General features: G+C 42.8%; 1 protein-coding gene across 1 annotated transcript in view; it reads left to right on the top strand.

Annotated features, from left to right (window-relative positions):
• Positions 1-6197: 6197 nt before the first annotated feature.
• Positions 6198-27826, top strand: part of HSF4 (heat shock transcription factor 4) — a 79914-nt gene continuing 58285 nt past the window's right edge. The window contains exon 1 of the mRNA XM_040329126.1: positions 6198-6402. Coding sequence (XP_040185060.1) covers positions 6280-6402 — 123 coding nt within the window. The 5' untranslated portion in view covers positions 6198-6279. The remainder of the gene's footprint in view (positions 6403-27826) is intronic.

Here is a 27826-nt window from a genome sequence, read left to right as displayed (position 1 = left end):
CTTCTGTGCTCCTCCCCCCGGAGAGGCTGCTATTTATTGCGGCACTGTCCAATCACATCGCAGTATTATCACATGACTCCTCCCCTTATTATTGCTGTGATGTCACAATAGGTAAACAAGTCCAGCTGTTTCAACTGTCAAATTTCAAATGTTCTCTATTCTGCGGGGGGGGGGGGGGAGGGGAGGGGAGGGGGAGGGGAGATGACTGTTGAGATTTAAATTTCTGGAATAATCCAGTTTATTCCGTTTTACTTCCCATTGATAAATGTCACATTCAGAAACACAATCCCATCCATGAAATGTGCTGTCCTCAGATTGGCAAATTTCACAAAGATAACACACCAGGATAAGGATCCTTTTTTTTTTCTTTTCCCATGTCAGCTCCGCACGGTTTTAACCCTTTCATGACCAGAACATTTTTGCTATTTAGCGCTGTGCTACTTCAATTGGTAATTGTATCATTATGCAGCACTGTATACAAATGACATTTACAGTTTCCCCCACAAATAGAGATTTATTTTGGTGGCATTTGATCTCCACTGGGATTTTTTATATTGTTATTATTATTATTCTTATTTTTTTTAATGATGCTCTACAATCAAAGGTGCAATGCTCTGCAGTAAAAGGTGCGATGCTCTGCAGCTCTGGAAAAAGGCACAATGCTTTACAGCGAAAAAGCGCGATGCTCTGCAGCCCTTGGAGAAAGGCGTTATGTTCTGTAGGGAAAGGCGCGATGCTCTGCAGCCCTGGGAGAAAGACGCGATGCTCTTCAGCAAAAAGGCGCAATGTTTTGCGTAACTTAGTTTGCTTTTAAGTATAACTGCAAAAAAGGTAAAAAAAGCCGCAATGCTCTGCAGCCCTGGGAGAAAGGCGCGATTCTCTGCAGTAAAGGCATGATGCTCTGCAGCGACAGGTGCGATGCTCTGTAGCGAAAGGTGTGATGCTCTGCAGCTCTGGGAGAAAGGCGCAATGCTCTGCAGCGAAAAGGCACGATGCTCCGCAGCCCTGTAAAAAAGGCGTGATGCTCTGCAGGTAAGGTATGATGCTCTGCAATGAAAGGAGCGATGCTCTGCAGCGAATGGCACAGTGCTCTGCAGCGAAAAGGCGTGACACTCGGCAGCCCTTTATGAAAGGTGCAATGTTCTGCAGTGAAAGGCACAATGCTCTGCAGGTTAGGTATGACGCTCTGCAATGAAAGGTGCGGTGCTCTGCAAAAAAAGGTGATGCTCTGAAGCCCTTAGAGAAGGGCGCGATTCTCTGCAGGGAAAAGGTGCGATGCTCTGCAGCCCTTGAAGAAAGGCGCAATATTCTACAGGCAAAGGCACGATGCTCTATAGCGAAAGGTGTGATGCTCTGCAGCCCTGGGAGAAAGACGCGATGCTCTGCAGACAAGGCACGATGTTCGGCAATGACAGGCGCGATGCTCTGGAGAGAAAGGCGCGATGCTCTGTAGCAAACGGTGTGATGCTCTGCAGCCCTAGGAGAAAGGCGCAATGCTCTGCAGCATTACATTTACACTTAAAAGCAATTACATTTTTTTTTTATTAATTTAAAAAAAAAGTAATTTTTTTTTTTTTTTTATAAATTAATAAAAAAATATATATATATAATTGTTTTTAGAAAATAGCTTTTGAGTGTAAATCTATTATGTAACTGACGCAATCGAGGTAATTACGGAACTTGACGCAATTTGCGGGACTTGACGCATTCAGGTAAGAGATTAAAATAATCGGACATTGACGCAATTTGCGACCATTAATACAATTGGGGTAATTCCGGACCTTTATGCAATTTGCGTAACTTGGCGAAATTTGTATTAACGGCGGGACTTGACGCAATTGGTTGATAGCGCTGCTGTCAACCATCGGAACTTGATGCAATTTCGGGCCTTGACGCAATTTGCGACCATTGATACAATTGTGGTAATTGCTTAACTTAACGAAATTTGCGGAACTTGCCGCAATTTGCATTGCCAGCGCAATTTCGGAACTTGACTCAATTCGCGCAACTTTGCGCAATTTACCTTAACCGCGTTACTTGCGCAATTGGTTGATAGTACCGCTGTCAACCATCGGAACCTGACGCAATTTGCGGGACGTGACGCAATTTGAAACCATTGATACAATTGTGGTAATTGCAGAACTTGACGAAATTTGTGGAAACTTGCCGCAATTTGCACTGCCAGCGGTACTTGTCGCAATTTTGGAACTTGACGCAATTCGCGCAACTTTTTGCGCATTTTACCTTAACCGCGGTACTTGTCGCAATTGATTGATAGCGCCGCTGTCAACCATTGGAACTTGATGCAATTCGCGGGGCTTGACGCAATTCGCGGGACTTAACGCAATTTGCGACCATTGATACAATTGTGGTAATTGCGGAACTTGACGAAATTTGCGGAACTTGCCGCAATTTGCTATGCCAGCGGTACTTGTCGCAATTCCAGGAAATTGACACAATTCGCGTAACTTTGCACAATTTACCTTAACTGCGGTACTTGCCGCAATTGGTTGATAGCGCTGCTGTCAACCATCGGAAATTTACGCAATTTCAGAACTTGACGCAATTTGACGCAATTTGCGGAACTTGACAGAATTTACCTTAACCACGGTACTTGTCGCAATTGGTTGATAGCGCCATTGTCAACCATCGGAACTTGACGCAATTTGCGGAACTTGACGCAATTCGCAGGATTTGACGCAATTTACCTTAAACACGGTACTTGACTCAATTGGGTAATAGCGCGGCTTCAACCATCCAAACTTGACGCATGTTTGACAATTGACATAATTTGATGCAATTTGTAATATCGGCGGTACTTGACGCATTTGGTTAATAGCGCCGCTGTCAACCATCGGAACTTGACGCAATTCTGGAACTTGGCGCAATTTTCAGAACTGAACGCACTTTACCCTAACCGCGGTACTTGTCGTAATTAGTTAATAGCGCCGATGTCAACCATCGGAACTTGACACAATTCCGTAACTTGACGCAATTCGCGGAACTTGGTGCAATTTACCTTCACCGCAGTACTTGACGCAATTAGTTAATAGAGCCGATGTCAACCAACGGAACTTGACGCAATTTGCAGAACTTGACGCAATTCGCAGGACTTGATGCAATTTACCTTAACCACGGTACCTGTCGCAATTGGTTGATAGCTGTCACCCATCGGAACTTGATGCAATTCACGGAACTTGACGAAATTTGCGGAACTTGCCGCAATTTGCATTGCCAGCAGTACTTGTCGCAATTCCGGAACTTGATGCAATTTGCGTAACTTTGCGCAATTTACCTTAACCTCGGTACTTGCCACAATTGGTTAATAGCGCAAATTGTGAACCATCGGAATTTGACGCAATTTGCGGAACTTGACGCAATTCGCGGGACTTGACGCAATTTACCTTAACCGCGGTACTTGTCGCAGATTAGTTAATAGAGCCGATGTCAACCATCGGAACTTAACGCAATTCCGTAACTTGACGCAATTTGCGTAACTTGACGCAATTTATATTAACCGCGGTACTTGTCGCAATTAGCTAATAGTGTCGATGTCAACTACCGGAACTTGATGCAATTTGCGTAACTTGACGCAATTCGTGGGATTTGCCGCAATTTACCTTAACCGCGGTACTTGTCGCAATTGGTTTATAGCGCCGCTGTCGCCAATTGGAACTTGATGCAATTCGCGGAACTTGCCACAATTCACGGGACTTGACGCAATTTACCTTAACCGCGGTACTTGTCGCAATTGGTTGATAGCGCCGCTGTCACCCATCGGAACTTGATGCAATTCGCGGAACTTGACGAAATTTGCATTGCCATCGGTATTTGTCGCAATTCCGGAACTTGACTCAATTCGCATAACTTTGCGCAAACCGGGACAGTAGAGACAGTGGGGGGACAGGAGGAACATTGGGGAGACAGGAGGGACATTGGGGATAATTGGAGGAACAGGAGGAACACTGGGGTACAGGAGGAATATTGGGGGGCCAGAAGGGACATTGGGGATAAGTGGGGGGGACAGGAGGAACCTTGGGGGGACATTGGGGAGACAGGAAGGACATTGGGGATAATTGGGGGGACAGGAGGAACATTGGGGATAATTGGGGGACAGGAGGAATATTGGGGATAATTGGGGTAACAGGAGGGACAGGGGGATAATTGGGGGGACAGGAGGAACATTGGGGGGGACAGGAGGGACATTGGGGATAATTGGGGTGACAGAGGGGACAGTGAGGAGACAGGAGGGACACTGGGGATAATTGAGGGGACAGGAGGAACATTGGGGGGACATGAGGGACATTGGGGACAATTGGGGGGACAAGAGGAATATTGGGGTAACAGTGGGGACAGTGGGGATACTGGGGGATAATTGGGGGGACAGTGAGGAGACAGGAGGGATATTAGGGATAATTGGGGGGGAAGAGGAAGGACATTGGGAGGACATTGGAGATTAGTGGAGAAGATGGTGATGCTCTGTGTAGTGTGCACTGTGTGACTGTACTGTGATCGTGTCTGTCACATACCATAGTTTACTTGCTTAGGAAGAGCCTGGCGATTTGTCATTTCCTCACTCACATTTGCCTGTGGGATAGAGCGTGCGCCGCTGTACCAGTCTCAGACTGGCTGCCACAATGGGGAAAAGTAGATTCAGTCCGCAGCGAAGAAGAAGAAGCCGGCGGCGGCTCACATGGCGAGGCAGAGGTGGGACTCCCAGAACAACCCAGCCTCTGCCACCGCACATGACCCCCCAATCGTCCAATCACCGGGTAGCCGCTGCCCATCCCTGAGCCGGAATATGGCAGCTGGAGCGCAGCGAGTGACACCATCCACATTGGGACGGCGTGACACTGGCACCGGATTTTGCGCTGCGCCCCCCCTACATTTTTTGCCCAGTGCCACGGCCCCCTCTGCCCCCCCACTCTACGCCAGTGTGCCTGTGCCTCTTCAAGCCGCTGGATGCTGGGGCCCCAGGCCAGCTCGGGGCCCCAAGCAATTGCTTCCTTTGCCTGGCCTGTTGCAACGGGCCTGCTCTAATCTCTACAGCATAAAGCAGGGGTGCCCAACCAGTGGCCCACGGAGCCCTCTGATGTGGCCCGTGACCTCCTGCTCTGGGATGGAATAGAATAGAATACTGTTATTAAAGGCAAGTTTATTACTAAAATCACAGTGTATATATGGCATATCTGTTCAGCAGTGGTAACTGGGCTGCTTTTAAACTGATTACTTGCACTGAGCCATAGACTTCTATTACCTGTGAGTTTGGTGAGCTTTCTGAAAGTGCCCCACACCTACAGGATATAATAGAAGTCTATGGCAAAGTGCAGCTAACCTGTAGAAAAGCCACAGGTGAACTGTGCTGCACTCGTGGTGTGGGTAAACAACCGTGCATCAGCATGAAAGCAGACTTAGGCCCCTTTCACACAGTCAGTCCGACCCAATTGGACCCACCATTCACTTCTAAGGAGTGGCAGATGTATATGGACTTGTGTCTGTTTACAAACGCCTACCTCCAATCCGATCCGCAAAAAAAAAAAAGAGTAGCATGGGCTTTATAGAGTAGAGTGGGCTGCCATCCACCAGCTCCACTCATTGTCGCCTGTGACCAGTTACCAAGTCGCTTAAGTGGCCCTCACCCTTCCAAAGGTTGGGCACCCCTGGCATAAAGGTTAATTCTTCTGTAGTGCAAGACAGGAAATAGGAGGGCTCTATGAGATAACACAGGAAGCCTGCCGAGGACTCTGAATTTCTGAAAAGATCAACAGATTTTATTTGCACTTATCAAACAAATATAACAAAAGACTTTTAATAGTATATTAAACAGACCAAAAGGGAGCAAATAAAATAAGTTAATTGTTGGGGTTTTCATGCACTGTAACAGCTTGTAGGCAATACACAAGGACATGTGCTAGTACAATGTATCACAGGATGTGTTTGTCATTCACAGCTGTGTGATCTTATAGGACTGAAGTGTCTTAGCGATGTGCAGTGATCCATTGCCTTTTGGTGGGTTTGTATGAGCCCTTTACATAATATTGTATGTTTGTTCAGAGCTTTGTATGAATACTGCATCACTGAGCATTGTTCTGTGCTGGGGAGAGGGGGTCGGTGCCAGCAAAATAGTGCTGAGTGGTTGACAGTGTGACCTGGTGGTGTGAATCAGCTGCAACCGCTCTCATTGTGACACTGTGACCTCAGCCCATGGGTTCTTCTCAGCTCTCCCCATCACTGTACCTTCTCATAGGCATGGAGTTTGAGTAGCATACATCGGTCACCATGCAGGAATCTGCTAACTCCCTGGCGATGGACGGGTACTGCAGCAACGTGCCAGCCTTCCTCACCAAGCTGTGGACACTGGTAGAAGATCCAGAAACCAACCACCTTATATGCTGGAGCGTGGTAAGTGTTTCATTGGTGAGGCCCAGATGAAGAGGTTCAAAACTGTAGGGATTGGGGATGCTATAGGGATTTTGTAAGTCTTTTCTATATACTTATGCTGTGTACAAACAATCGTTTTTTCTGAGAAACCGATCGTGTGAGGACCCCATCTGACTTTTTTCCCATCGGTGTAAAAAAATAGAACACGTTTTAAATTTTTCCGAAGACAAAAAAAACGATAGTAAATTCCGATCGTCTGTGTGGAACTCCATCAGAGGAAAAAATGCACGCATGCTCAGAATCAAGTCGACACATGTTCGGAAGCATTGAACTTCATTATTTTCGGCTCCTCATAGTGTTTTACATCACTGCGTTTTGGCACAGTCGGAATTTAGTCTGATAGTGTGTATGCAAGACCGATGAAAGTCAACTTCATCGGAATTCCAATGTAAAAGTCCATCTGATTTTATTCCATCAGAAATTTGATTGAGTGTACGCGGCTTTAGAGCTTAATATCATATACAGAGAGGAAAAGAGAACTGAATTAATATTTTTTTTTTTTAACCTTCATAAGTACACCTGTAGCCAAGAAAGATACCTGGTTGGCTAATCAAGAAAACATTGATTATGAACTAATATTTAATTTTATGATATACATTTTGTCTTGTAATTCTACCTGAACCTGGCTCTTTTTGTGTATTTTAAATTTGGCTTTTGTTACCTACATTAAAATTAAAAAAAATTAATTTTGTTACCTACATTTAAATTTAAAATTTTAATTATTTTCATTAGCAATTATCTTAGAAAAATGTTTATTAATAAAATGATTAAAGCATATTTAAAAATTAAGAATGAGAAAATGTTGTAAGTCTGTAGTAAGATCCTGTAGGTTAATTAGCATATAATTGTTAAGTTATTTTTCTGTATTAATACATTATGAGCCATCTAGCCTTAATAATAAAAAGTCATCAAAGGGAGTAGGGAATGCGGGATTATTACGGTGCCCCAGAAAGTCAATACCAATATTTATAAGAAGTTTTTACAATTTTTTTTTCAAAATTACAAAGAAAAATTAAAATACATATACAAAACAGTAAATAAGGGCAAATCACATGGATAGTATAAAGCCTCGTACACACGATCAGTCCATCCAATGACAACGGTCTGAAGGACCGTTGTCATCGGTTAACCGATGAAGCTGACTGATGGTCCGTCGCGCCTACACACCATCGGTTAAAAAAGCAATCGTGTCAGAACGCGGTGACGTAAAACACAACGACGTGCTGAAAAAAACGTTCAATGCTTCCAAGCATGCGTCGACTTGATTCTGAGCATGCATGGATTTTTAACCGATGGTTGTGCCTACTAACGATCGGTTTTGACCTATCGGTTAGGAATCCATCGGTTAAATTTAAAGCAAGTTGGCTTTTTTTTAACCGATGGTTAAATAACCTATGGGGCACACACACGATCGGTTTTGACCGATGAAAACGGTCCATCAGACCGTTGTCCTCTGGTTAACCTATCGTGTGTACGAGGCCTAAAGGGAGCATGTATCTCATATATAGCGGTCAAGTCATTCCTACTAGTTTCACCAAACATTGGCTTCATCAGGGGATTAAGACGTGACAAATTTACTGTAATTTACTGTTTTGTATATGTATTTTAATTTTACTTTGTAATTAATAAAATTTTGTTAAAACTTCTTATAAATATTGGTATTGACTTTCTGTGGCACCATAATAATCCCGCATTCCCTACTCCCTTTGATTACCAATACAAGATTTTAGGGATGAGGTGCCGTATTCCTTAGGACAATCGATCACTTTTTGCCAATTTTCCCAAATAAAGTCACATTTCACAAACAAGCATATTACATTGATAAATTGGAAAAAGACATGCTAGTTATAGTCCAAAAATAATTCAGTTAATTTATTGAAGAGCATAAATAAATTCCAATAATTCCAAAGGCAAGATGAATTCATCCAGTAGTAGACACCACAGTGATTGATTCACAAAAGTGCTACCTTATAGGAAACTCGCTTACCAGATAACAATCGAACCAGGCATGTGGCTATAGCCCAGCCAAGGCCTTTGATTGCACAGAAGATCTCAGGGAACCCTGGATGGATGGTTGCAATTACTCACACACTGATGACATTATAAGCTCTGCATCGTAATATTCAGCAATGAACCCAAAAAGAAAAACTGACCATAGTGTAATATTGTCTAATTCCTAATTTTTTGCTCAGTAAAAAATAAATATTTTGTGCAAGCAAAGGCCTTGGCTGGGCTATAGCCACATGCCTGCTTTTCTTGCTATCTGTTAGTTTTGAATTAGTTTAGAATTAGCTTATGCTCTTCAATCAATTACCGTATTTATTGGCGTATAACACGCACCCCAACTTTAAGAGGGACGTTTCCACAGCCCCCTGCGTATAACACGCAGGCACAGTTTACCCTCTATTTTCAGGGTAAAAAAGTGAGTGTTATACGCCAATAAATACAGTAAATTATTTTTGGACTTTAACTAGCACATCTTTTTCCTATTTATCTATGTTTTGTGCATATACCACATTTAGCTGCTGCATTTGGATTGGTCCATCCATTTGAATTTTCAAATTTTTATTTAATTTTATTAGCACAGTTTTTTCCCTTTTAAGCATATTACAATGCCACATCTTTATTGAACAAATGGTGTAAACATCCAAGGTTATTATCACAAAAACTGTGAACCCGTGTATTTAGTACATAGTGGATATACATTATTGGAAATAATCTTAATACGGCCCAATCCTGTATGCAAAACTGTTTCAGTGTGTGTAAATCGTTTGGGTGTCTAATCATACCACAGCATTTCATTGGCACTAAGGTCGGTACTGTAGTCTTGAGCATTCTTTCTAATTGAGACGCTCCGTAGTTGATACACTTCTGTGTTTTGAAATATTATCATGCTGCATGATCATTCTGTTTGACTCTTCAGAGCCAAATGTCCTGGCATTCTGTGTTGTAAAATGTATTTAAATGATTTGGAATTTATTAGCAATTGCAAGATTTTAGGCAGAAAAGCAGGCCCACATTAACATACTCGCTTTACCATGCTTCACAGTTGCTGCTTCTTGGCATAACACTTGGAATAACATATGGTTCTGCTTTTTTTTTAAGCTGTTCACTGATCATTGTCCCTCTAATGCCTAGTAGACATTGGACGAAAAATACCGCTTTCCTATCGATCTTTCGATAATCTAATTATTAGTACACATTTTGAGAGCCGAGCACCATCCTTCAAGCACAAAACTACTGATTTTTTTGTAATTAGTATAATATTTGTGCAAAAAAATCATGTGACTGACCAAGACCACGCATGCTTGGAAATTAAGGAATGCATTACAATGCAATACATGACATCACTTCCTAAGTTGTATTCTGTCGTATGAGAATTTTCATAACTTTGGTTTTGATATGAGACTAGCATGCAAAAAAAAGAACAACCATTCGTATCCTCATCGTGTGTACCAGGCTTAATGCCGCAAGACACCAAAGTAGTCATTATCATCAGGGCAGTTTTGTTCCTTTGGAGAGAGAGCTAGTTTCTCTTTTGGTAACCTAGCATAAATATAATTGTTGGTCAGTTGTTTCTTTTGATATACCCATGAACATGAGGTTATCAGAAGCAAGACATGTGGGCAGGCTCTTCATTGCAACCCTAGGGTCCGCTTTCACTTGTTGGAGGGTTGTATGGCATGTGCTTGCATTGTTGATTGTGGGACACCATTTTTAGAGTAGTGACCCATTCTGACTGATTGTAAACTATCTGCTAGTCTGTGAATTGATGGGGGTCCAAGTCCTTTTAAATTCTTTTGTAACATTTTACAGCCTTGGGAGTGCCAACAACATTTCTAATGGGATTGCTGCACTGAAATCTCTTTTGATTAAGCCATGTTGCACTTAAATTTTGATGTTTTTTCTATGGAAGGACAGATCAAGCAGTCCCTGAGTGGAATACTAAACTCATTACCGTATATACTCAAGTATAAGCCGAGACATTTTTTTGTGTGCTGAAAATGCCCCCCTAGGCTTATACTTGAGTCCTGTGATATCTCCAGTCTGTCAGGTCACCTGTGGCCAGATGACAAATGCACCCCGTTGGAGTCAGGGGCGCAACGCAAGGTAGTGAACCCTAGAGCCGACTGCTTTGGATGGACAGGAAGCGTGAGCCCAAGATTCCCCAGGGCGTGGAGTCTAAGACCCAGCTTGGTGTTCACCAGAGCCTCTAGTGGTGAGGATGCCCTTCGCTGGAGCTGGATCCAGGTCACGGCCCCTGGAGTCCCCTAGGTTACACTCCGTAGGGAGAGAGGTGAAGCAGCACACAGGACACAAGCAATAGTGATGGGTAAGCCGAGGTCGGGGCAACAGGCAGACAGGGGTAACCAAGGGACAGGCCAAAGGTCAGGGTAACAGGCAAACAGGAGTAGTCAGATGAGCCAAAATCGGTACACAGAAAGGTTAACGTAGCACATGGCAAACAGGAACACAAGCTAACAAACAAAGTTGAACAGCAAAGCAGACCTGCAGTGCACTAGTTAATATAGAGTTCCTGTGATGGCCTGGGGTGAAGCCATACAGGGAGGAGAGGTGATAAGAGGCAGCCAGAAAGAGAGTCAGGCCTCTAATGGACACACAGAGGAGAAGGTAAGCTGCCAGACATTATTGCATATCCATGACAGTCTAGTTGGCGGTCGTGCAGATAACAAAGCCCCGCCTTCTCCTCATCCTCGTCCATGATAGGCTAAACACTGACTCACTGTTGGGAAACCGAGAAGGAGGTGGCGCTTTGTTACATTGCTTGGCCGCCAACTAGACTGAATATATCACAGCACCGGGAGATAATAAGACTGCAGATGGTCACAGCGCTGGGAGCGCTGGGAGATCATAACGCCGGCAAAATGGCAGATGGGCACAACGCCGATCAGGTACTTGAAGCACAGTGAGGCTGAGGCATGCAGATGGGCACAGTGAGGCTGAGGCATGCAGATGGTCACAGTGAGGCTGAGGCATGCAGATGGACAGTGAGGCTGAGGGATGCAGATATACAGTGAGGCTGAGGCATGCAGATGGACACAGTGAGGCTGAGGCATGCAAATGGGCACAGTGAGGCTGTAGATGGGCACTGTTGACACTCTTTTCCACTTACAGTAGCTGCTGCATTCTCACCCTAGGCTTATACTCAAGTCAATACTTTTTCCCATTTTTTTGTGGAAAAGGTAGGTGCCTGGGCTTATATTCGGGTCTGCTTATACTCGAATGTATATATGGTAATTGAAAAGGTATCGTTCAATAACTTTTTTATTTCGCTGTTTTTATTTGTTCTTATGATTTATGAACTATTCAGTTAGAAAAAATACACACATGTGTGTATATACTGTATATATATATATATATATATATATATATATATATATATATATATATATATATATATATATATATGTACAGTATTTGTATAAAGTAGTTGAAGCAAACTGTATCACATCATATGTTCTTTCACTGGTCCATCCACTTTCAGTATCATTCCTTGCAAAATAAAAAAAAATAGGTAATGATGCAAGCAGTGAAGCACGAGTTCTTCAATGTATACACAGCAGAAAATCCATAATAGTCGTTGACAGGTACATCAAGGGTTAATTTCCACTAGCTCCAAAACAGTCAGCAGCTCTCTGCTCAAGGAGCTGTGAGAACCGAGCCATCGGCGGTGTTCATTCGCTCAGTTCTCAGTGTTAGAGGCACCAGGGGACAGATGCAGCATCCACCTAAGTAAGTATGATTCTAAAAAAAACTAAATAACACCCATACTTCTCTCACAGTTAACCCTTTACACACACACAAACACACAAACTAGCCGCCACCACATGTTTTAATGGAAACATGCATCATTCAGAGCATCTGCAATTCCGCCCTTTGGGAAATGTCTGTGACATTCACTGCCACATTCAGACAGGAATGTAACAGTGATTACAAATATGATAGCTCTCTACTGAGAAAACATTTTCTACAGGTCTGATTACAGCATTCAGAGATTAAGTGTAATGATTTTTTTTTATATTATTTTGAAGAAAAGAGACTTTGCAAGAAATCATTTACAAAGAAAATATTACAAAATGGAAAGCATAAATAGTAAAATAAAAATAATTAAAATTGAAAAATATTTAGTAACGTTCTTCTGTCCCTTAGCACTCTCTTTCTTTTCCCCTATTCTTCCTTTTATTTTCTAACCTACATTTTCTTTCTTGATGTACTTGAGTCTAGTACCTGACTGCTGGTGTGGTCATATTGTCAGGAACTTAAACACTACATTTTCTCAATTGTTTGATATGTTCTAATTCAGGGGTGTCAAACGCAATTTCATCGTGGGCCCTATCAGCATTATGATTGCCCTCAAAAGGGCCGGTTGTATCTGCAAGATTAGATGTCCAGCACATCCCCTCCCCTTACATTAAATGTCAAGAGCCACCCACCATCAGAAGTTGAGTCCCCAATCTCCTTTCCATTACAATGCACCCCCCTTTCCTTATGCTGCTGCTGGAAAGAAGCTGTATGCATTGCTTGAAAGCAGAAAGTAGGGGTTTGGAGGAGGACCAGAGGAGGGCTGCAGGAGACGTGCGAGGGCCACATAAAATGGCCTGGAGGGCCAGATTCGGCCCACAGGCCTTGTGTTTGACACCTGTGTTGTAAATGAACAATTATGGTTACAGTTTATCCCTTTTACTAATGGGTTCTGTTAGTGGGACATTGGTTCCCATATACAGTATCTGGGATGTAATATTTATTTGCTCATCTTTTGTAAGCATTGTCACTGCAATTTATGTTATACCTGGTGCTGCTCCTTGCTTAGTACCTTTTGCTTTTTATTTTTTGTTATTCCTAATAAAAGGATTTAAACATAAAAGGGAATATATAGTATTTTCATTTTTTTTTAGATATACAGGACATATACAGAAAGTAGCTGCATGTAATAATCTTATTAATATTAAACATATTTTACAAGCATTGTTTCTACGTATAATTTGTAATTATAGGTTTATTTAGGGGCAGCCATATTTGCGCAATCTTTTTAGGCGTCTTGCCTTGTAGTGCTGCACTATGGTTGTACAGATATATTATGGCCCATGATCAGCTTCCTTGTTTTCATGGCCTGCTTTAGATCATGCTACAGCATTTCAATGGGATAAATGTCCAGACCCTTTTCTTTTTTAAATATGAAGTTTCTTTACACATATGCTAAAAGTGGACACTTGATGGGCATTCTTAATGGCTACAAAGTCCCCCCAAATTGTTTGGCCTGAAGGGGTCAGTTTGGTGCATACATATCCCTTTGCTATGTCATGGTTAGGCATTTAGTTCCATGACTTTCCCTAACTAGTAATAGCAGCACAGACCAGACAAGAGAACAGAGTTTTAGTCACTTTGTTAATTTTTTTTGTGTTTTGAGACTAATTTCATGAAGTCACTCTTGGGGGCGGGGGGGTCTTATTTGTATGTCTCAGATGTAAGTTTTTATACATTGAAAACATAACTACACAATTCATTGGTGTGCGCAGCCTATTGCCAGTGTCAGGTTGGACGCTTTCCCCGACTTGTTCATTCTCCGACTTGTTCATTCCCCGACTTAGTTGGGGTAGGCGGTACACTTTGGTGGGGGTGGGTCAGCCACGCCCATGACCTTTGACCTCTGGGAACCCGCCTTCGGACCTTTGACCTCTGGGGGAGGTCCCTGTTCCAATTCCTAAGTCCTAGCCTTATTCTTCAATGGGAAACCCTAACTCCAAACCCTAACCCCAGTGTCAGTAGAGCAGAGATTGGTGTCAGTAGGACACACATTTATTTTTATTTTTACATAATTATTTTAAATTATTTTTTTACACACTGTTTTAGGAACCCTATTATGGGGCTTTGGTGATATATCAAGGGTCTAAAGAGACCCCTGAAGTCTCACTTTTGAGAAACTGAGGACAGAGATTCCCCAGTCCCTTTCTCTGCAGCCTGCAGTAAACAGTATATACTATTATTCAGTTAAAGGGCTTGTAAACCCTTGTGGTTTTTCACCTTAATGCATTCTATGCATTAAGGTGAAAAAAAAAACCTTGTGTGATGCAGCGGACCCCAGAGCCCCCTTTTTACTTACCTGAACCCGGTCTTTCCAGTGACGGGAACGAGCCCACCAGCTCCAGCCGGTGTCTCTAGTCCTGATTGGATAGATTGATAGCAGCGCAGCCATTGGCTCCTGCTGCTGTCAATCAGATCCAGTGATGCAGGAGCCAGGGGGTGGGGCCGAGTCCTGCTGCCTGTGTCAATAGATGTAGCAGCAGGACACGGGAGCACACGTGTGCCCCGAGGGAGAGCAGCTCTCCAATGGGGCACTCGAGAAGAGGAGGAGCCAGGAGCGCCACTGAGGGACCCAAGAAGAGGAGGATTGGGGCCACTCTGTGCAAAACCAACAGCACAAAGGAGGTAAGTATGACATGTTTGTTTTTAAAAAAAAAAAATTAACCTTTCGTTATCCTCTTAGGCCCCGTACACACGAGAGGATCCATCCGCTGGAATTGATCCGCGGACCGGCTCCAGCGGATAGATCCCCTGGTGTGTACAATCCAGCGGATCTGTTTCCGCGGATTTTTATCCCCTGGGATGGATTTCCAGCAGATAAAAATTTGAAGACATGCTTTCAAATCTATCCGCTTGAATCCATCCCAACGGATTGATCCGCTGGTCTGTACAGACTCACCGGATCAATCCGTCCGAATGAATCCCCCGCATGCGTCGTAATGATTCGACGCATGCGTGGAATTCCATATATGACAGCGCCGCGCACGTCGCCGCGTCATCATCGCGGCGACGGCGCGACACGTCATCGCGATGGGATTTCGGCGCAGATTTCGATCCGATGGTGAGTACTCTCCATCGGATCAAAATCCTCGCAAATCCTCGAGAGGATTTATCCGCGGAAACGGTCCGGTGGACCGTATCCACGGATAAATCCTCTCGTGTGTACGGGGCCTAAGAATGAACACATACAGATCACTCACTTTGTCCATTCAGAAAAGGAAGGCAGGTTAATTAAATATTTACTTAGAGGAGAGAAGCTGGCAGCACTGCCAGGTGGGAGACAGGAATTGGCACCACACGAGGTACACCCTATGCACACATACAATCTTTACAATACTTGAAAATCCTGTCTGAAAGTTTTTAAGACACCAGGCTGCTACAGAGAAATGAATGATGTGTCCTTTGATACCAAATTCATATGAGCAGAACTCCACAGGGCTGCTGTAGTGGAGCCCAACTACTGAGAGCAAGTTAAAGGAAACCTATCACAAGAGACATTTTGGGGTTGTCTTTACTGACTTACTTGTGAAATTGTTAGTTGTATGGTCGTCATACTGACACTGCGGCATTGATTTTTGAATTGAGACTACAGAACAAGTACGCGGGAGAGCAGTCCAGGTCTCAGCAGTTAGAGATCCTCAGACAGTGCTGCTATTCAAATTTTTAAAAGTGGCTGTACCCATATTTTTCTTATGACAGGTTTTTAAGAAAAATGTAATTAAAGCAACCTTTTGTCCATTCCAGTGTATACAAAAACATGCACCAAATATTAACTACCATAGTCAGCTTTTAAATAACTGCATCAACTCATAATCAGTGCTCACAAACTCAACTCCAGGCCCAGAGAATTTATTACGCCACTGGGTACTGCCATCTTGTCTCTCACACAGAATAGAATAATGCCAGGATGTAAATTATAACAGGCATGTCCAAACATCTGTCAAATGCCAATGGTAGTAGTTAGAGAGGGACTTAAAGTGTTACGAAACCCAGGACTCTGCATTCACTATATCTGGTCTCACAGTACACAGGACATGGAAATGCCATTATTTAAAGTGGAGTTCCACCCGTTTTTTCCCCTAAAAATCTTAAAATAAATAAAAATCTTTTTTTTACCACTACTATTCCTTTATATTGGCTTTTGGAAGTTACAAATGTAGCCATTTAGAAATCAGATGAAAGGTTTAGGGCTGGAAAACACTTTTTGATAGATATCAAGTGCATTTTATATACAACTCTATAGACCAAAATGAGGGACAAATGAGGAGGAATGAGGGACATTGCTCCAAATCAGGTACAGTCCTTCCAAATCAGGGACAGTCCCTCGAAATCAGGGACAGTTGTGAGTTTAACCAATCAATTTTTTTGTTCAATTCTCCTTTAAGAGGGTGTGGCAAGGGGTGTGTCTTATGCCTGCATACTTTTGCTGATAGGTGTCCCTCATTCCCATCTCAAAAAGTTGGGAGGTATGTATGTCAATGTAAGGGGTCCTAATCCAACTGACCAAGAATGTTGACAAGGGTCAGTACAGAATGATGACTTAGTGGTTGTTAGCATTTCTGCCTTTGGTCTTCAGTTTTAATCCTGACCAGGACACTACCTGCAAGGAGTTTGCATGTCATCCCTTGGCTTGCACAGGTTTCCTCCTGGGTACTTAGGTTTCCTCCCAAACTCTAAAGACATGCTGGTAGGTTTAATAGCTCAACTGAGTATGCTCAAGATGGCTGCCCCACCTCCTAAGTGCTTTGAGTCCCCAGGGAGCAAAGCACCATAGAAATGAAAATAAAAAATAAAGATTGCGATTCTGATCACTAATGTAAAGGGGACACAATTAAACAAAAATAATAATTCTGACGATTATTATCATTCATTTAATTTTATGATTTTATGATTATTTTTATGATTTAGAGCAGAAGGGAGTTAAAAATGCCCTACAGGCGTGTACACACGGTCGGAATTTCCGATTGAAAAAGTACAATGGGAGCTTTTCATCGGATATTCCGACCCTGTGTATTCCCCATCGGATTTTTTCCGCTCTCTATTTTTCCGTCGGAAACTCCGCCCGGTCAAATGTCCGACCGTGTGTACGCAGCATAGCAATAAACAGAACTTCTAATCCCTTTTCTCTCCAAGATAAGAAGGTTTGGCTGGAACTTTAAAGCGGAGCTCCACCCTAAAGTGGAACTCCCGCTGATCGGAACCCTCCCCCCCTCCGGTGTCACATTTGACACCTTTCAGGGGGAGGGGGGTGCAGATACTTGTCTAAAGACAGGAATTTGCACCCACTTCCCACCACACAGTCTCGGGCAGACTGCAGGCATGACGTCACCTCCCGTTCCCCCCCCCTGTTGTGTTCTGGGAACACTCGGCTCCCAGTACACAGCAGGAGCCAATCAGCAGGCGTAGCCTGCGCCATAGGGAACCGGGCAGTGAAGCCTGCTTCCCTCACCGAGGATGGCGGGGGGGCAGCAGAGTGACGAGCGATCGCTCGTCCTCTGCTGCGGACGGCGCTGGACTCCAGGACAGGTAAGTGTCCTAATATTAAAAGTCAGCAGCTGTAGTATTTGTAGCTGCTGGCTTTTAATATTTTTTTTTCAGCGGACATCCGCTTTAAGTCAAGGAGGTTGTGTGTCATTTCAGTGATGTTTTGAATTGGTTGATTCATGATTAACAAGCATTACCAGAAGAAAAGTGAGTTCATTATCTCTGAGGGAATTCGGTTTTATTACACAAGCTGCTATCTCAGCATAAATGGAGCAATGTGAGTCACGTTTTTGAGGTCAAAGTCAAGTATTGCTACTGTAGTTTTAACAGCAATTTTATCGGCCATGTCCTGTGTGCAAATTTTTTGGTAAAGATATTCGTGTTTGTCCTCGGCTGTCATCAGTCTCTTTATTGCTCAGTGAGTTGTACTGGCTTGTGACCAAGAATGTATGAAATATTGTTATAAGCAAAACAAGGAAATAATCAAAGAACACAATTCAGTTTTTAGCCCCTAGCCAGAATCTTTCGTTACTTGAATTTCATTTTCTTTATAGATAATTCCAAGTGCATCTCGTAAAGTGTACCTGTACTTTACAAAGAAAAAAATAAAATTATAGAAAAACCTTGCACTAAATATAGGTGAGACTGCTGCACTTTTACTACTCTTAAATATAAGGCGGTGAAGATACGGTGCTCAAAATATAAAAGATATGCGCTGTCTCATGTGAATCAATAAAGTGAAGTATTGTGAACAGACACAAAAATTACCACCATGTGCTTAAAGGAACATAATAACATAATGCAGGGCTCGACAAAATCCGGATGCCCGGTCGCAATTGCGGCAAGAAATTGTGACCTGTCGCCCGGGGAAGCTTAGGCCTGCAGAAGGCCGCAAAGCCACGGCCTCAATTACGGGCCGGCGCGGGCCCGCCGCGATCGCAAGGCGGGGGAGGTGGGGGCGCACTACACAAGTAAAATGCGCATGAACCAAATTACAACAAGAATTTCTTGGTAGTATATTAGATAAGAATAATAATGTACAGGGAAGTGTACAGTTAATAGCATAAAAGAGTCCAAGCTCAAAAGGGTATATATGGGAGAGAGTCCAGGGACAAATGGAGGAGAGTTGTTGCAGGGGTCACATATACAGTCTCCTGTGTCTCCGTGCGCCCCCACCTCCCCCACCGCGTGATTGTGGTGGACCCACGCCCGCCGGTAATTGAGGCCGCGGCTTTGTGGCCTTCTGCAGGCCTAAGCTTCCTTCTGTGATCTGCCGTTGGCATTACAAGTAAAACAGCAGTTCTAATGTGTTTTTCTCTTTTTTCAGTACCATCTCCTTCCCTCCAATTAGAACCCCCAAACATTATATATATTTTTTATTCTAAAACCCTAGAGAATAAAATAGCGGTCGTTGCAATACTTTCTGCCACACCATATTTGCGCAGCAGTCTTTTTGGGGAAAAAATACACTTTTTTTAATAAAAAAGTAAGACAACAGTAAAGTTAGCCCAATTTCTTTTTAGATTGTGAAAGATAATGTTACGCCGAGTAAATTGATACCCAACATGTCAAGCTTCAAAATTGCATCCGCTCGTGGAATGGCGACAAACTTTTACCCTTTAACCACTTAAGACCCGGACCTTTATGCAGGTAAAGGACCTGGCCAGTTTTTGCGATTCTGCACTGCGTCGCTTTAACTTGACAATTGCATGGTCATGCGATGTGGCTCCCAAACAAAATTTACGTCCTTTTTTTCCCACAAATAGAGCTTTCTTTTGGTGGTATTTTATCAACTCTGCAGTTTTTATTTTTTGCGCTATAAACAAAAATAGAGCGACAATTTTGAAAAAAATTCTATATTTTTTACTTTTTGCTATAATAAATATCCCCCAAAAAGATATAAAAACATTTTTTTTCCTCACCACCATGTATCACGTTGGGGATGTTGTGTTCAGACTGATGTGCAGTGTTAGTTTTCCACCACACATAGCGTTTTGCTTTTAGACCAAAAAGTTACATTTTGGTCTCATCTGACCAGAGCACCTTCTTCCACATGTTTGCTGTGTCCCCCACATGGCTTCTAGCAAATTGCAAACTGAACTTCTTATGGCTTTCTTTCAACAATGGCTTTCTTCTTGCCACTCTTCCATAAAGACCAGATTTGTTGAATACATGACTAAGGCCTCGTACAGACGAGCGGATATCCGATGAAAACGGTCCGCCGGACCGTTTCCATCGGATATGTCCGCTGGCGGATTTTGATCTGATGGCTGTACACACCATCAGATCAAAATCCCAGCGGAAAACATCCGCGGTGACGTGGCCGCGCCGTCGCCGCAACGATGACGCGGCGACGTGCGCGACCCTGGAAGGTAAATACTTCCACGCATGCGTCGAATCACTTCGACGCATGCGAGGGATGGGGATCGGGCGGACTTATCCGGTGAGTCTGTACAGACGACCGGATAAGTCCGAAGGACAGGATTCCAGAGGATAGATTTCTTAGCATGCTAAGAAAATTTTATCCGCTGGAAATCCGTCGGCTGGATTTTTATCCGCTGGAAAATGTCCGCTTGGGCCTACACACGACCGGATCTGTCCGCTGGAACTGATCCGTGGATAAATCCCAGCGGACAGATCCGGTCGTGTGTACGGGGCCTAATAGTTGTCCTGTGGACAGATCTAGGATTCTCCCACCTGAGCTGTGGATCATTGCAGCTACTCCAGAGCTACCATGGGCTTCTTGGCTGCCTCTCTGATTGAGTGCTCCATGAGAGGTTCAAATCTTGGGATATTTTTGTTTTAACCTTACCATGCTTTAAACTTCTCCACAACTTTATACCTGACCTGTCTGGTGTGTTCCTTGGCCTTCATGGTGCTGTTTGTTCACTAAGGTTCTCTAACAAACCTCTGAGGGCTTCACAGAACAGCTGTAAATATATTGAGATTACATTACACACGGGAGGACCCTATTTACTAATTAGGTGACTTCTGAAGGTAATATGTTCCATTCGATTTTAGTTAGGGGTATCAGAGTAAAGGGGCTGAATACAAATGCTCGCCCCACTTTTCACATATTTATCTGTAAAAAAATTGAAAAAACATTTATCATGTTCCTTCTACTTCCCTATTATGTGCTGTAACAGGAGTGATTTTTGGGCACAGATTGAGCCAGGAGATGGGGGACACATGTTGGATTGTTTTGGCGTGGACAGTGATCTACAGTATATTCCTTAATGCCCGCAAAGAATATTCTATGACTCATCTCTCTGTGAAGACTGTTAACATGTTAAATAAGGCTGGCTCTTGAAAGGCCTTTAATTGTGTGATAACACTTCCTAAAGCCTATTGATGCTCAGAGGTGTGAATAGGTGTCAAGCTGTATGCGGAGACGGAACGTCTGTCTAGGGAACTCAGTGTGTGATGGTGTTTTGTTTGTTATGCTGTTAATGAAGGAATGTGCAGTGATTAGATCATGATAATTATAGGCCGGCGCCGACACGTCTAGAATGTTTAAGTAATTAGCCTTGGTGTGTGATTAGGGGGGTGGAGATCTACATGTGCCACTTTGTGTTGGTCTATCACATAAAATTCCAATAAAATACATTCACGTTTTTGGTTGTAACATGACAAAATGTGGAAAATTTCAAGGGTAATGAATACTTTTTCAAGGCACTGTAGAGTAGTGCACGAATCAGGATTATGTTACATACAAAGTGCAGGGATTCCATCTATGAATGAACTGCTACTCATCAGAAGCTCATGAATCTTACTACTGAACATAAGTAAAATGAAAATATCAAAGGACCTGGATTACAGAAATACATTTTATGCTGTTAGGTGTTGTTTACATTCTATCTTAGAAAGTTTGGTGGAGGCACCCTTTACATTGGTAGCTTTCCAACAAGAAAGCACATTCCGTCAGAGTACACACACAGGTGCTTTTGCAAGACTTTTTTTTATTTGAAGTTTATGATCTGGCATATAGCCTCGAGATGTTTAACTACTTGATGTGGGTTGGTCTGTAGTATCTGCCAGTTAGTACAAAATGAACTTTTAGAAACCTGATGGCCTGTGTCGATGTGTTATAATAACTCGACTACCCACAGATGACTGATCCTAGCACAGGTCATTGTATTTGTATGCTGCAGATTTTGTCCAACAGACACAGTAGTAGACTGTCTGCATTAAAGTAATACATGTAGCAATTATTTTAACTTTCATTGTTTGTTAACCCCTTCCTGACCAGCCGCCGCAGTTTTAATGCGGCAGATTGGCTCCCCTGGGCGAAACAACGTTACCTTGCGTCGCTACGCCTTTTGACCACTAGGTGCCTGGTGGTCAAAAAGGCAAAGCGACATAAGGTGACGTCATTTCGCCCAGGGGAGCCAACCTGCTGCAGTAAAAGATAAAATAATTACTACATCCCCGCCGGCCACTCGCATCGGCTCCGGTGGCGCACCCGCGATCGCTCGTGACAGAGCAAGAATCGGGATCAGTGTGTGTAAACACACACAGATTCCGGTTCTCTCAGGGGAGAGGAGCTGATTGTGTGTTCATACTAAGTATGAACACCGACCTCTCTCTCCTCCTAGTCAGTCCCATCCCCCCAAAAGTTAGAACACACCTAGGGAACACAGTTAACCCCTTGATCGCCCCTAGTGTTTATCCCTTCCATGCCAGTGACATTTATACAGTAATCAGTGCATTTTTATAGCACTGATCGCTGTATAATTGTCACTGGTCCTAAAAATGTGTCAAAAGTGTCCATAAAAAGGTCCATAAAAAGTCCAGATAAAAATCGCTGATCATTGCCATTACTGGTAAAAAAAAAAATCCATAAATCTATCTGCTATTTTGTAGACGCTATAACTTTTGCGCAAACCAATCAATATACGCTTATTGCAATTTTTTATCAAAAATATGTAGAAGAATACATATCGGCCTAAACTGAGGATTTTTTTTTTTAATTGGGATATTTATTATAGCAAAAAGTAAAATATATTGTGTTTTTTTTCAAAATTGTCACTCTTCTTCTGTTTATAGCGCAAACAATTAAAACCGCAGAGGTGGTCAAATACCACCAAAAGAAAGCTCTATTTGTGGGAAAAAAAGGACGTTCTTATTGGGTACAATTGTGTTTGGGTACAGCGTCGCACGACCGTGCAATTGTCAGTTAAAGCGACACAAAAAAAATGGCCTGGTCATTGAGCAGCCAAATCTTCCGGGGCTGAAGTGGTTAAAGCCAAACTATAGGAAAAATGCTGAACGCACATATGAAATATGTATATGAGAGCTGTTATACCTGAAAAAAAAAAACAATGTATTTCCATAAATCAATTCCTGAGATCAACACATCTGTGCCACACAGCACAGACCTGCCTGGTAGGGCAATAGACTTGATCTTTCTCAGCTGCACTTTCACTTACCATACTTGTCTCCTCCCAATCCTGCAGAGTAGAGAAGTAGCAGACTAATGAGCTTATCTCTCGTCATTCTGCTTTTTTCTCTATCAGCATGCTCCTTGCATTGAAACACACCTGACTAGCTCCTTGTAGTGCTTCTCCCTCCCTCTCCCCCTGTACAGGGTCTACAAGAGACTGATACCAACTGCTTGCCTATAGAAATACATTTAAGGATGTATTAATTATTACACAGCTGTATCAACCACCTCCCGTCAGGCCAATGCATATATTCAGCCGGAGGGAAGCAGTGCCAATGCAGTGGACATACCCGTATGTCCTACAGCATCGGGGGCTCATGTGCTCTGACTAGAGCATGCAACAGCACAATCTGTGACCACTGTGTCCAGAATGTGATCACTGTGACTAATCACAGTGATCGCATTACCAGTAGTAAACAACAGCTGTTAATCATTAGGTCATTGTTTACTACTGTAGGCTCTGTGTTTGGTCACAGTGATCACATGGTACACAGCCAATCACAGTGTAGTACTGAATGGCTGAACTATGGTGACATTGTACTCATCGCCTGTGCGGTTTTTATTTTTTGGGCTATAAACAAAAAAAGAGCGTCAATTTTGAAAAAAAAACACAAGGACCCAGATTCACAGAGTGTGGGCGCACATTACGCCACCACAGAGTAACCAATATACGCTAGGCCAACGCAGCGCAGAGAGGCAAGCAATGCATTCAGCAAGCCAGTGTTCCCAACGCTGCGCCAGCGTGGCGTGAGATTCAAAGGTAGGTAGAAGTGGGCGTGACCCATGCAAATGAGGCGTGACCCCATGCAAATGATGGGCCGAGTGCCAGACAGATACATATCACGTACACATATTCGCCAGCACACCAAGGATCATTTAAAAAACGTCCAAAAATTTAATGCATATTAGCGATCCAAAAAGCAACGTTTCGAGGTCGTGCAGGACCTCTTCGTCAGGCAAAAGATCTTTTGCCTGACGAAGAGGTCCTGCGCGACCTCGAAACATTGCTTTTTGGATCGCTAATATGCATTAAATTTTGGACGTTTTTTAAATGATCCTTGGTGTGCTGGCGAATATGTGTATATGATTTGCTTTCCGGTTCCCAGCTGGTGATCGTTTCAGCACCCTTTTACTTATTGGCTATTTTCCTGGAAGGTGTGCAATTGGAATATTTTGAGAAGATACATATCACGAACTGCGCATGTGCCGTGACGTGGACGCATCCCCCTGCGCCTGCTCACAACCACGTCTGAACAACTGCCTAAACTACGCCGGATCACAGCGTACGGCATGAACGTAACCTACGCCCAGCCAGACACACGTCCAACGTAAAATACGCCGGCTTGTGTTCCCTGGTGCAGACCTTTGCATGTCTGCTGCTGGGTTGCACCTCCTTTATGGGGAATAACTTTACGCCGGACGTACAACTTACGCGCACCTCGCGTAGCCTGCTTCGGGCGCACGCAGGTTCGTGAATCACCGTATTTCCCTCATTTGCATGTTTGAATGGCTAATCAAAGGGAGCGGCACCATGCACTAAATGTACGTCCACCCTACGCCGGCGTAAGCAAGCTACGTCGGCGGGGTGTAGCCTGGTTTTAGGCGCATATCTGTTTGTGGGTCTGGCACACAGATACGACGGCGCACATTTGCACTTAAGTCAGCGTAACTTGTTATACGTCGGCGTAAGTGCTTTGTGAATCTGGGCCAATATTTTTTACTTTTGCTATAATAAATATCCCATTTAAAAAAAATAAAAAAATTCTCAGTTTAGGCCGATATGTATTCTTCTACATATTTTTGTTAAAAAAAAAAATCGCAATAACCGTATAGTGTGACTGGTTTGCGCAAAAGTTATAGCGCCTACAAAATAGGGGACATAATTATGATTTTTTTTTTTTTTTACTGGGAATGGCGGCGATCTGCCATTGGGACTGCGACATTATAGCGGACACATCGGACACTTTTGACACATTTTTGGGACCATTCACATTTATACAGTGAACAGTGCTATAAACATGCACTGATAACTGTATAAATGTGACTGGCAGGGAAGGGGTTAACCACTAGGGGGCGGGGAAGGGGTTAAATGTGTAGCCTAGTGAGTGTTCTAACTGTAGGGGGGTGACTGGGGGAGGTGACCGATCTGTGTCCCTATGTACAAGGGACACAGCATTGGTCACCTCTCCCTGACAGGACGTGGATCTCTGTGTTTACACACAGAGATCCACGGTCCTGCTTAGTTACTGGGCAATTGCGGGTGCCCGGGGGCCATCGCGGCCTCGTGCGCCTGCCGGCGGCGTGCCCCCTGGCGGCTTTAAAAGACGAGGACGTCATATGACGTCCTGTCAGAATACCTGAGCTACCTTGCCGCCGTCAATTGACGGCGGCTGGTAGTATAGAGGTTAATATAACACATATGTGATCTATATTGGATATCATTTCTATGTGTTTTTTTATTTGTTAATTCATGTTTTTAGCGCGGCTCTATTTATTATTTATTACTTCACCGCTGCTTTTAGGGTGTATTATCTAGCGCAGTATTTTCTTTATATAATTGAACTTTCAGAAAATAGCTTGGAGTGTTTGTCTTAAAAAATGTGAATGTGTCTTCTGTCTAGGCACTTCAGGGACTCAAGAAGTATGATAGGTAGTTAAGAAATTAGAGGTGTAATTTATGTTCCTTGAAAGCTTAAAGGTCCTCCTGGGATTTTGAGCCCCCCTATGCATTTAGGAGGCATAGCAAAATGTGTTTTGGGATGTAATTGTAGGTATGCCTATGCTATGTTTGAGAATTAACTTATTAAAATTACAACTTTGTAAAAAAAAAAATTAATTTTTATGGTCACATAGTTAGTCAGGTTGAAAAAGTCCATCTATCTCCATCTATCTATGCCAATAAACCAGAAAAAAAATCATACAATCCCATATACACAATCTATACCCACAGTTTAATTTCTTTAATCCCTTCCCGACCAGCCACCGCAGTCATACTGCAGCAGGATGGCTCCCCTGGGCGAGCCTTCATAGCTGTACGTCAGCTCTTTAGGACGCCCCAGCAGGTGCGCGCGGCGTGTCCCTGAAGCCGATGTGTGTGCTCGGCGGGCGCGATGACCACCGAGCACTTGCTCGTGACAACCACCAAAAGAAATCTCTATTTGTGGGGAAAAAGGGACATAAATTTTGTTTGGGTACAACATCGCACGACCAAGCAATTGTTAAAGCGATGCAGTGCCGTATCGCAAAAAATGGCCCGGTCAGGAAGGGGGTAAAGTCTTCCGGGGCTGAAGTGGTTAATTTCTTCATTATGACAAAAAACACAAAAAAAAACAAAAAAAATCACCATGTCTCTTACTAAATACCCTGTACCGCCTACTTTTGAAAAATAGATAATTTGTGAGCTAATTGTACTGTCCTGACATTTTAGTGCCTCAAGAAATGAGATCAGTACATTATGATTGAACAATTTTCAAATATAAATACCATCATTTGTAACTTTCACACATTCTGAATGATTTACACCTATTTGTTTTTTTTTCTTTTTAATCAAAGAAATGTAGCAGAATACATTTTGGCCCAAACATGGGAAGAACGATTATTTATTTGCAAAATTTTACAACAAAAAATAAGCAGGTGCGCGCAGCGTTACCCTGAAGCCGATGCGTGTGCTCGGCGGGTGCGATGACCGCCGAGCACTAGCTTGTGACAGAGCGAGAACCGGGATCTGTGTGTGTAAACACGCAAATCCCGGTTCTCTCAGGGGAGAGGAGACAAATCGTGTGTTCCTACTAAGTAGCAACAACGATCTGTCTCCTCCTCATTATGTACAGTCAGTACAGTCCTCTAGTCTAGATCAGTACATTATGATTGAACAATTTTCAAATATGAATACCATCATTTGTAACTTTCACACATTCTGAATGATTTACACCTATTTGTTTTTTCTTTTTAATCAAAGAACTGTAGCAGAATACATTTTGGCCCAAATTTGGGAAGAACGATTATTTACTTTAAAATTTTACAACAAAAAATTTGTTTTTTTTTGTTCAAAAATTATTTTCATTTATATAGCAAAAAAAAAAAAGTGGTGATTAAGTACCACAAACATAAAACTATAGCTGTCTCAAAAAATGCTAACAAATTATTTTGGGTGCAATGTTGCATGACTTTCATTCAAAGTGTGACAGTGCTGGTAACTCAAAAATGGTAATGAAACATTCTGGACTTGAAGTGATTTATTTGATTTATTTATATCTCCCTGGATTTCAGCCATACATGTATTCATGTGAAAAAGTAAGTACACTCAATAGAAATTGTTGAGTTTTTTCAACATATTTGAACAAGCAAAGATTTGATCTTGATTTAAATAGTGATACAGATAAATGCAATATGCATGAACAAATGACATGATATAGTCATTATTAAAAATGAACAAAAATGCAGATTTGTCAAATAAAAAAAGTAAGTACCACCACTTCAAATCCATGAAATTAGAACTGGGTGTTCCAGATTAGGTACCATTTTTGAAACCCGTTTGATGTTGAATTTTAAAAGCAGCAGTGTTCTGCATTTTAAAAGCAGCGGCAAACCTGTAAAATCAGCAGGCTTGCCGCTACTTTTAAAATTGAACATTAA

The sequence above is a fragment of the Rana temporaria genome, chromosome 11 (assembly GCF_905171775.1).
Source record: "Rana temporaria chromosome 11, aRanTem1.1, whole genome shotgun sequence".
Classification (NCBI taxonomy): Eukaryota; Metazoa; Chordata; class Amphibia; order Anura; family Ranidae; genus Rana; species Rana temporaria.
Note: the sequence above shows the minus strand (reverse complement) of the source record. Positions and strands in the feature narration are given on the sequence as shown.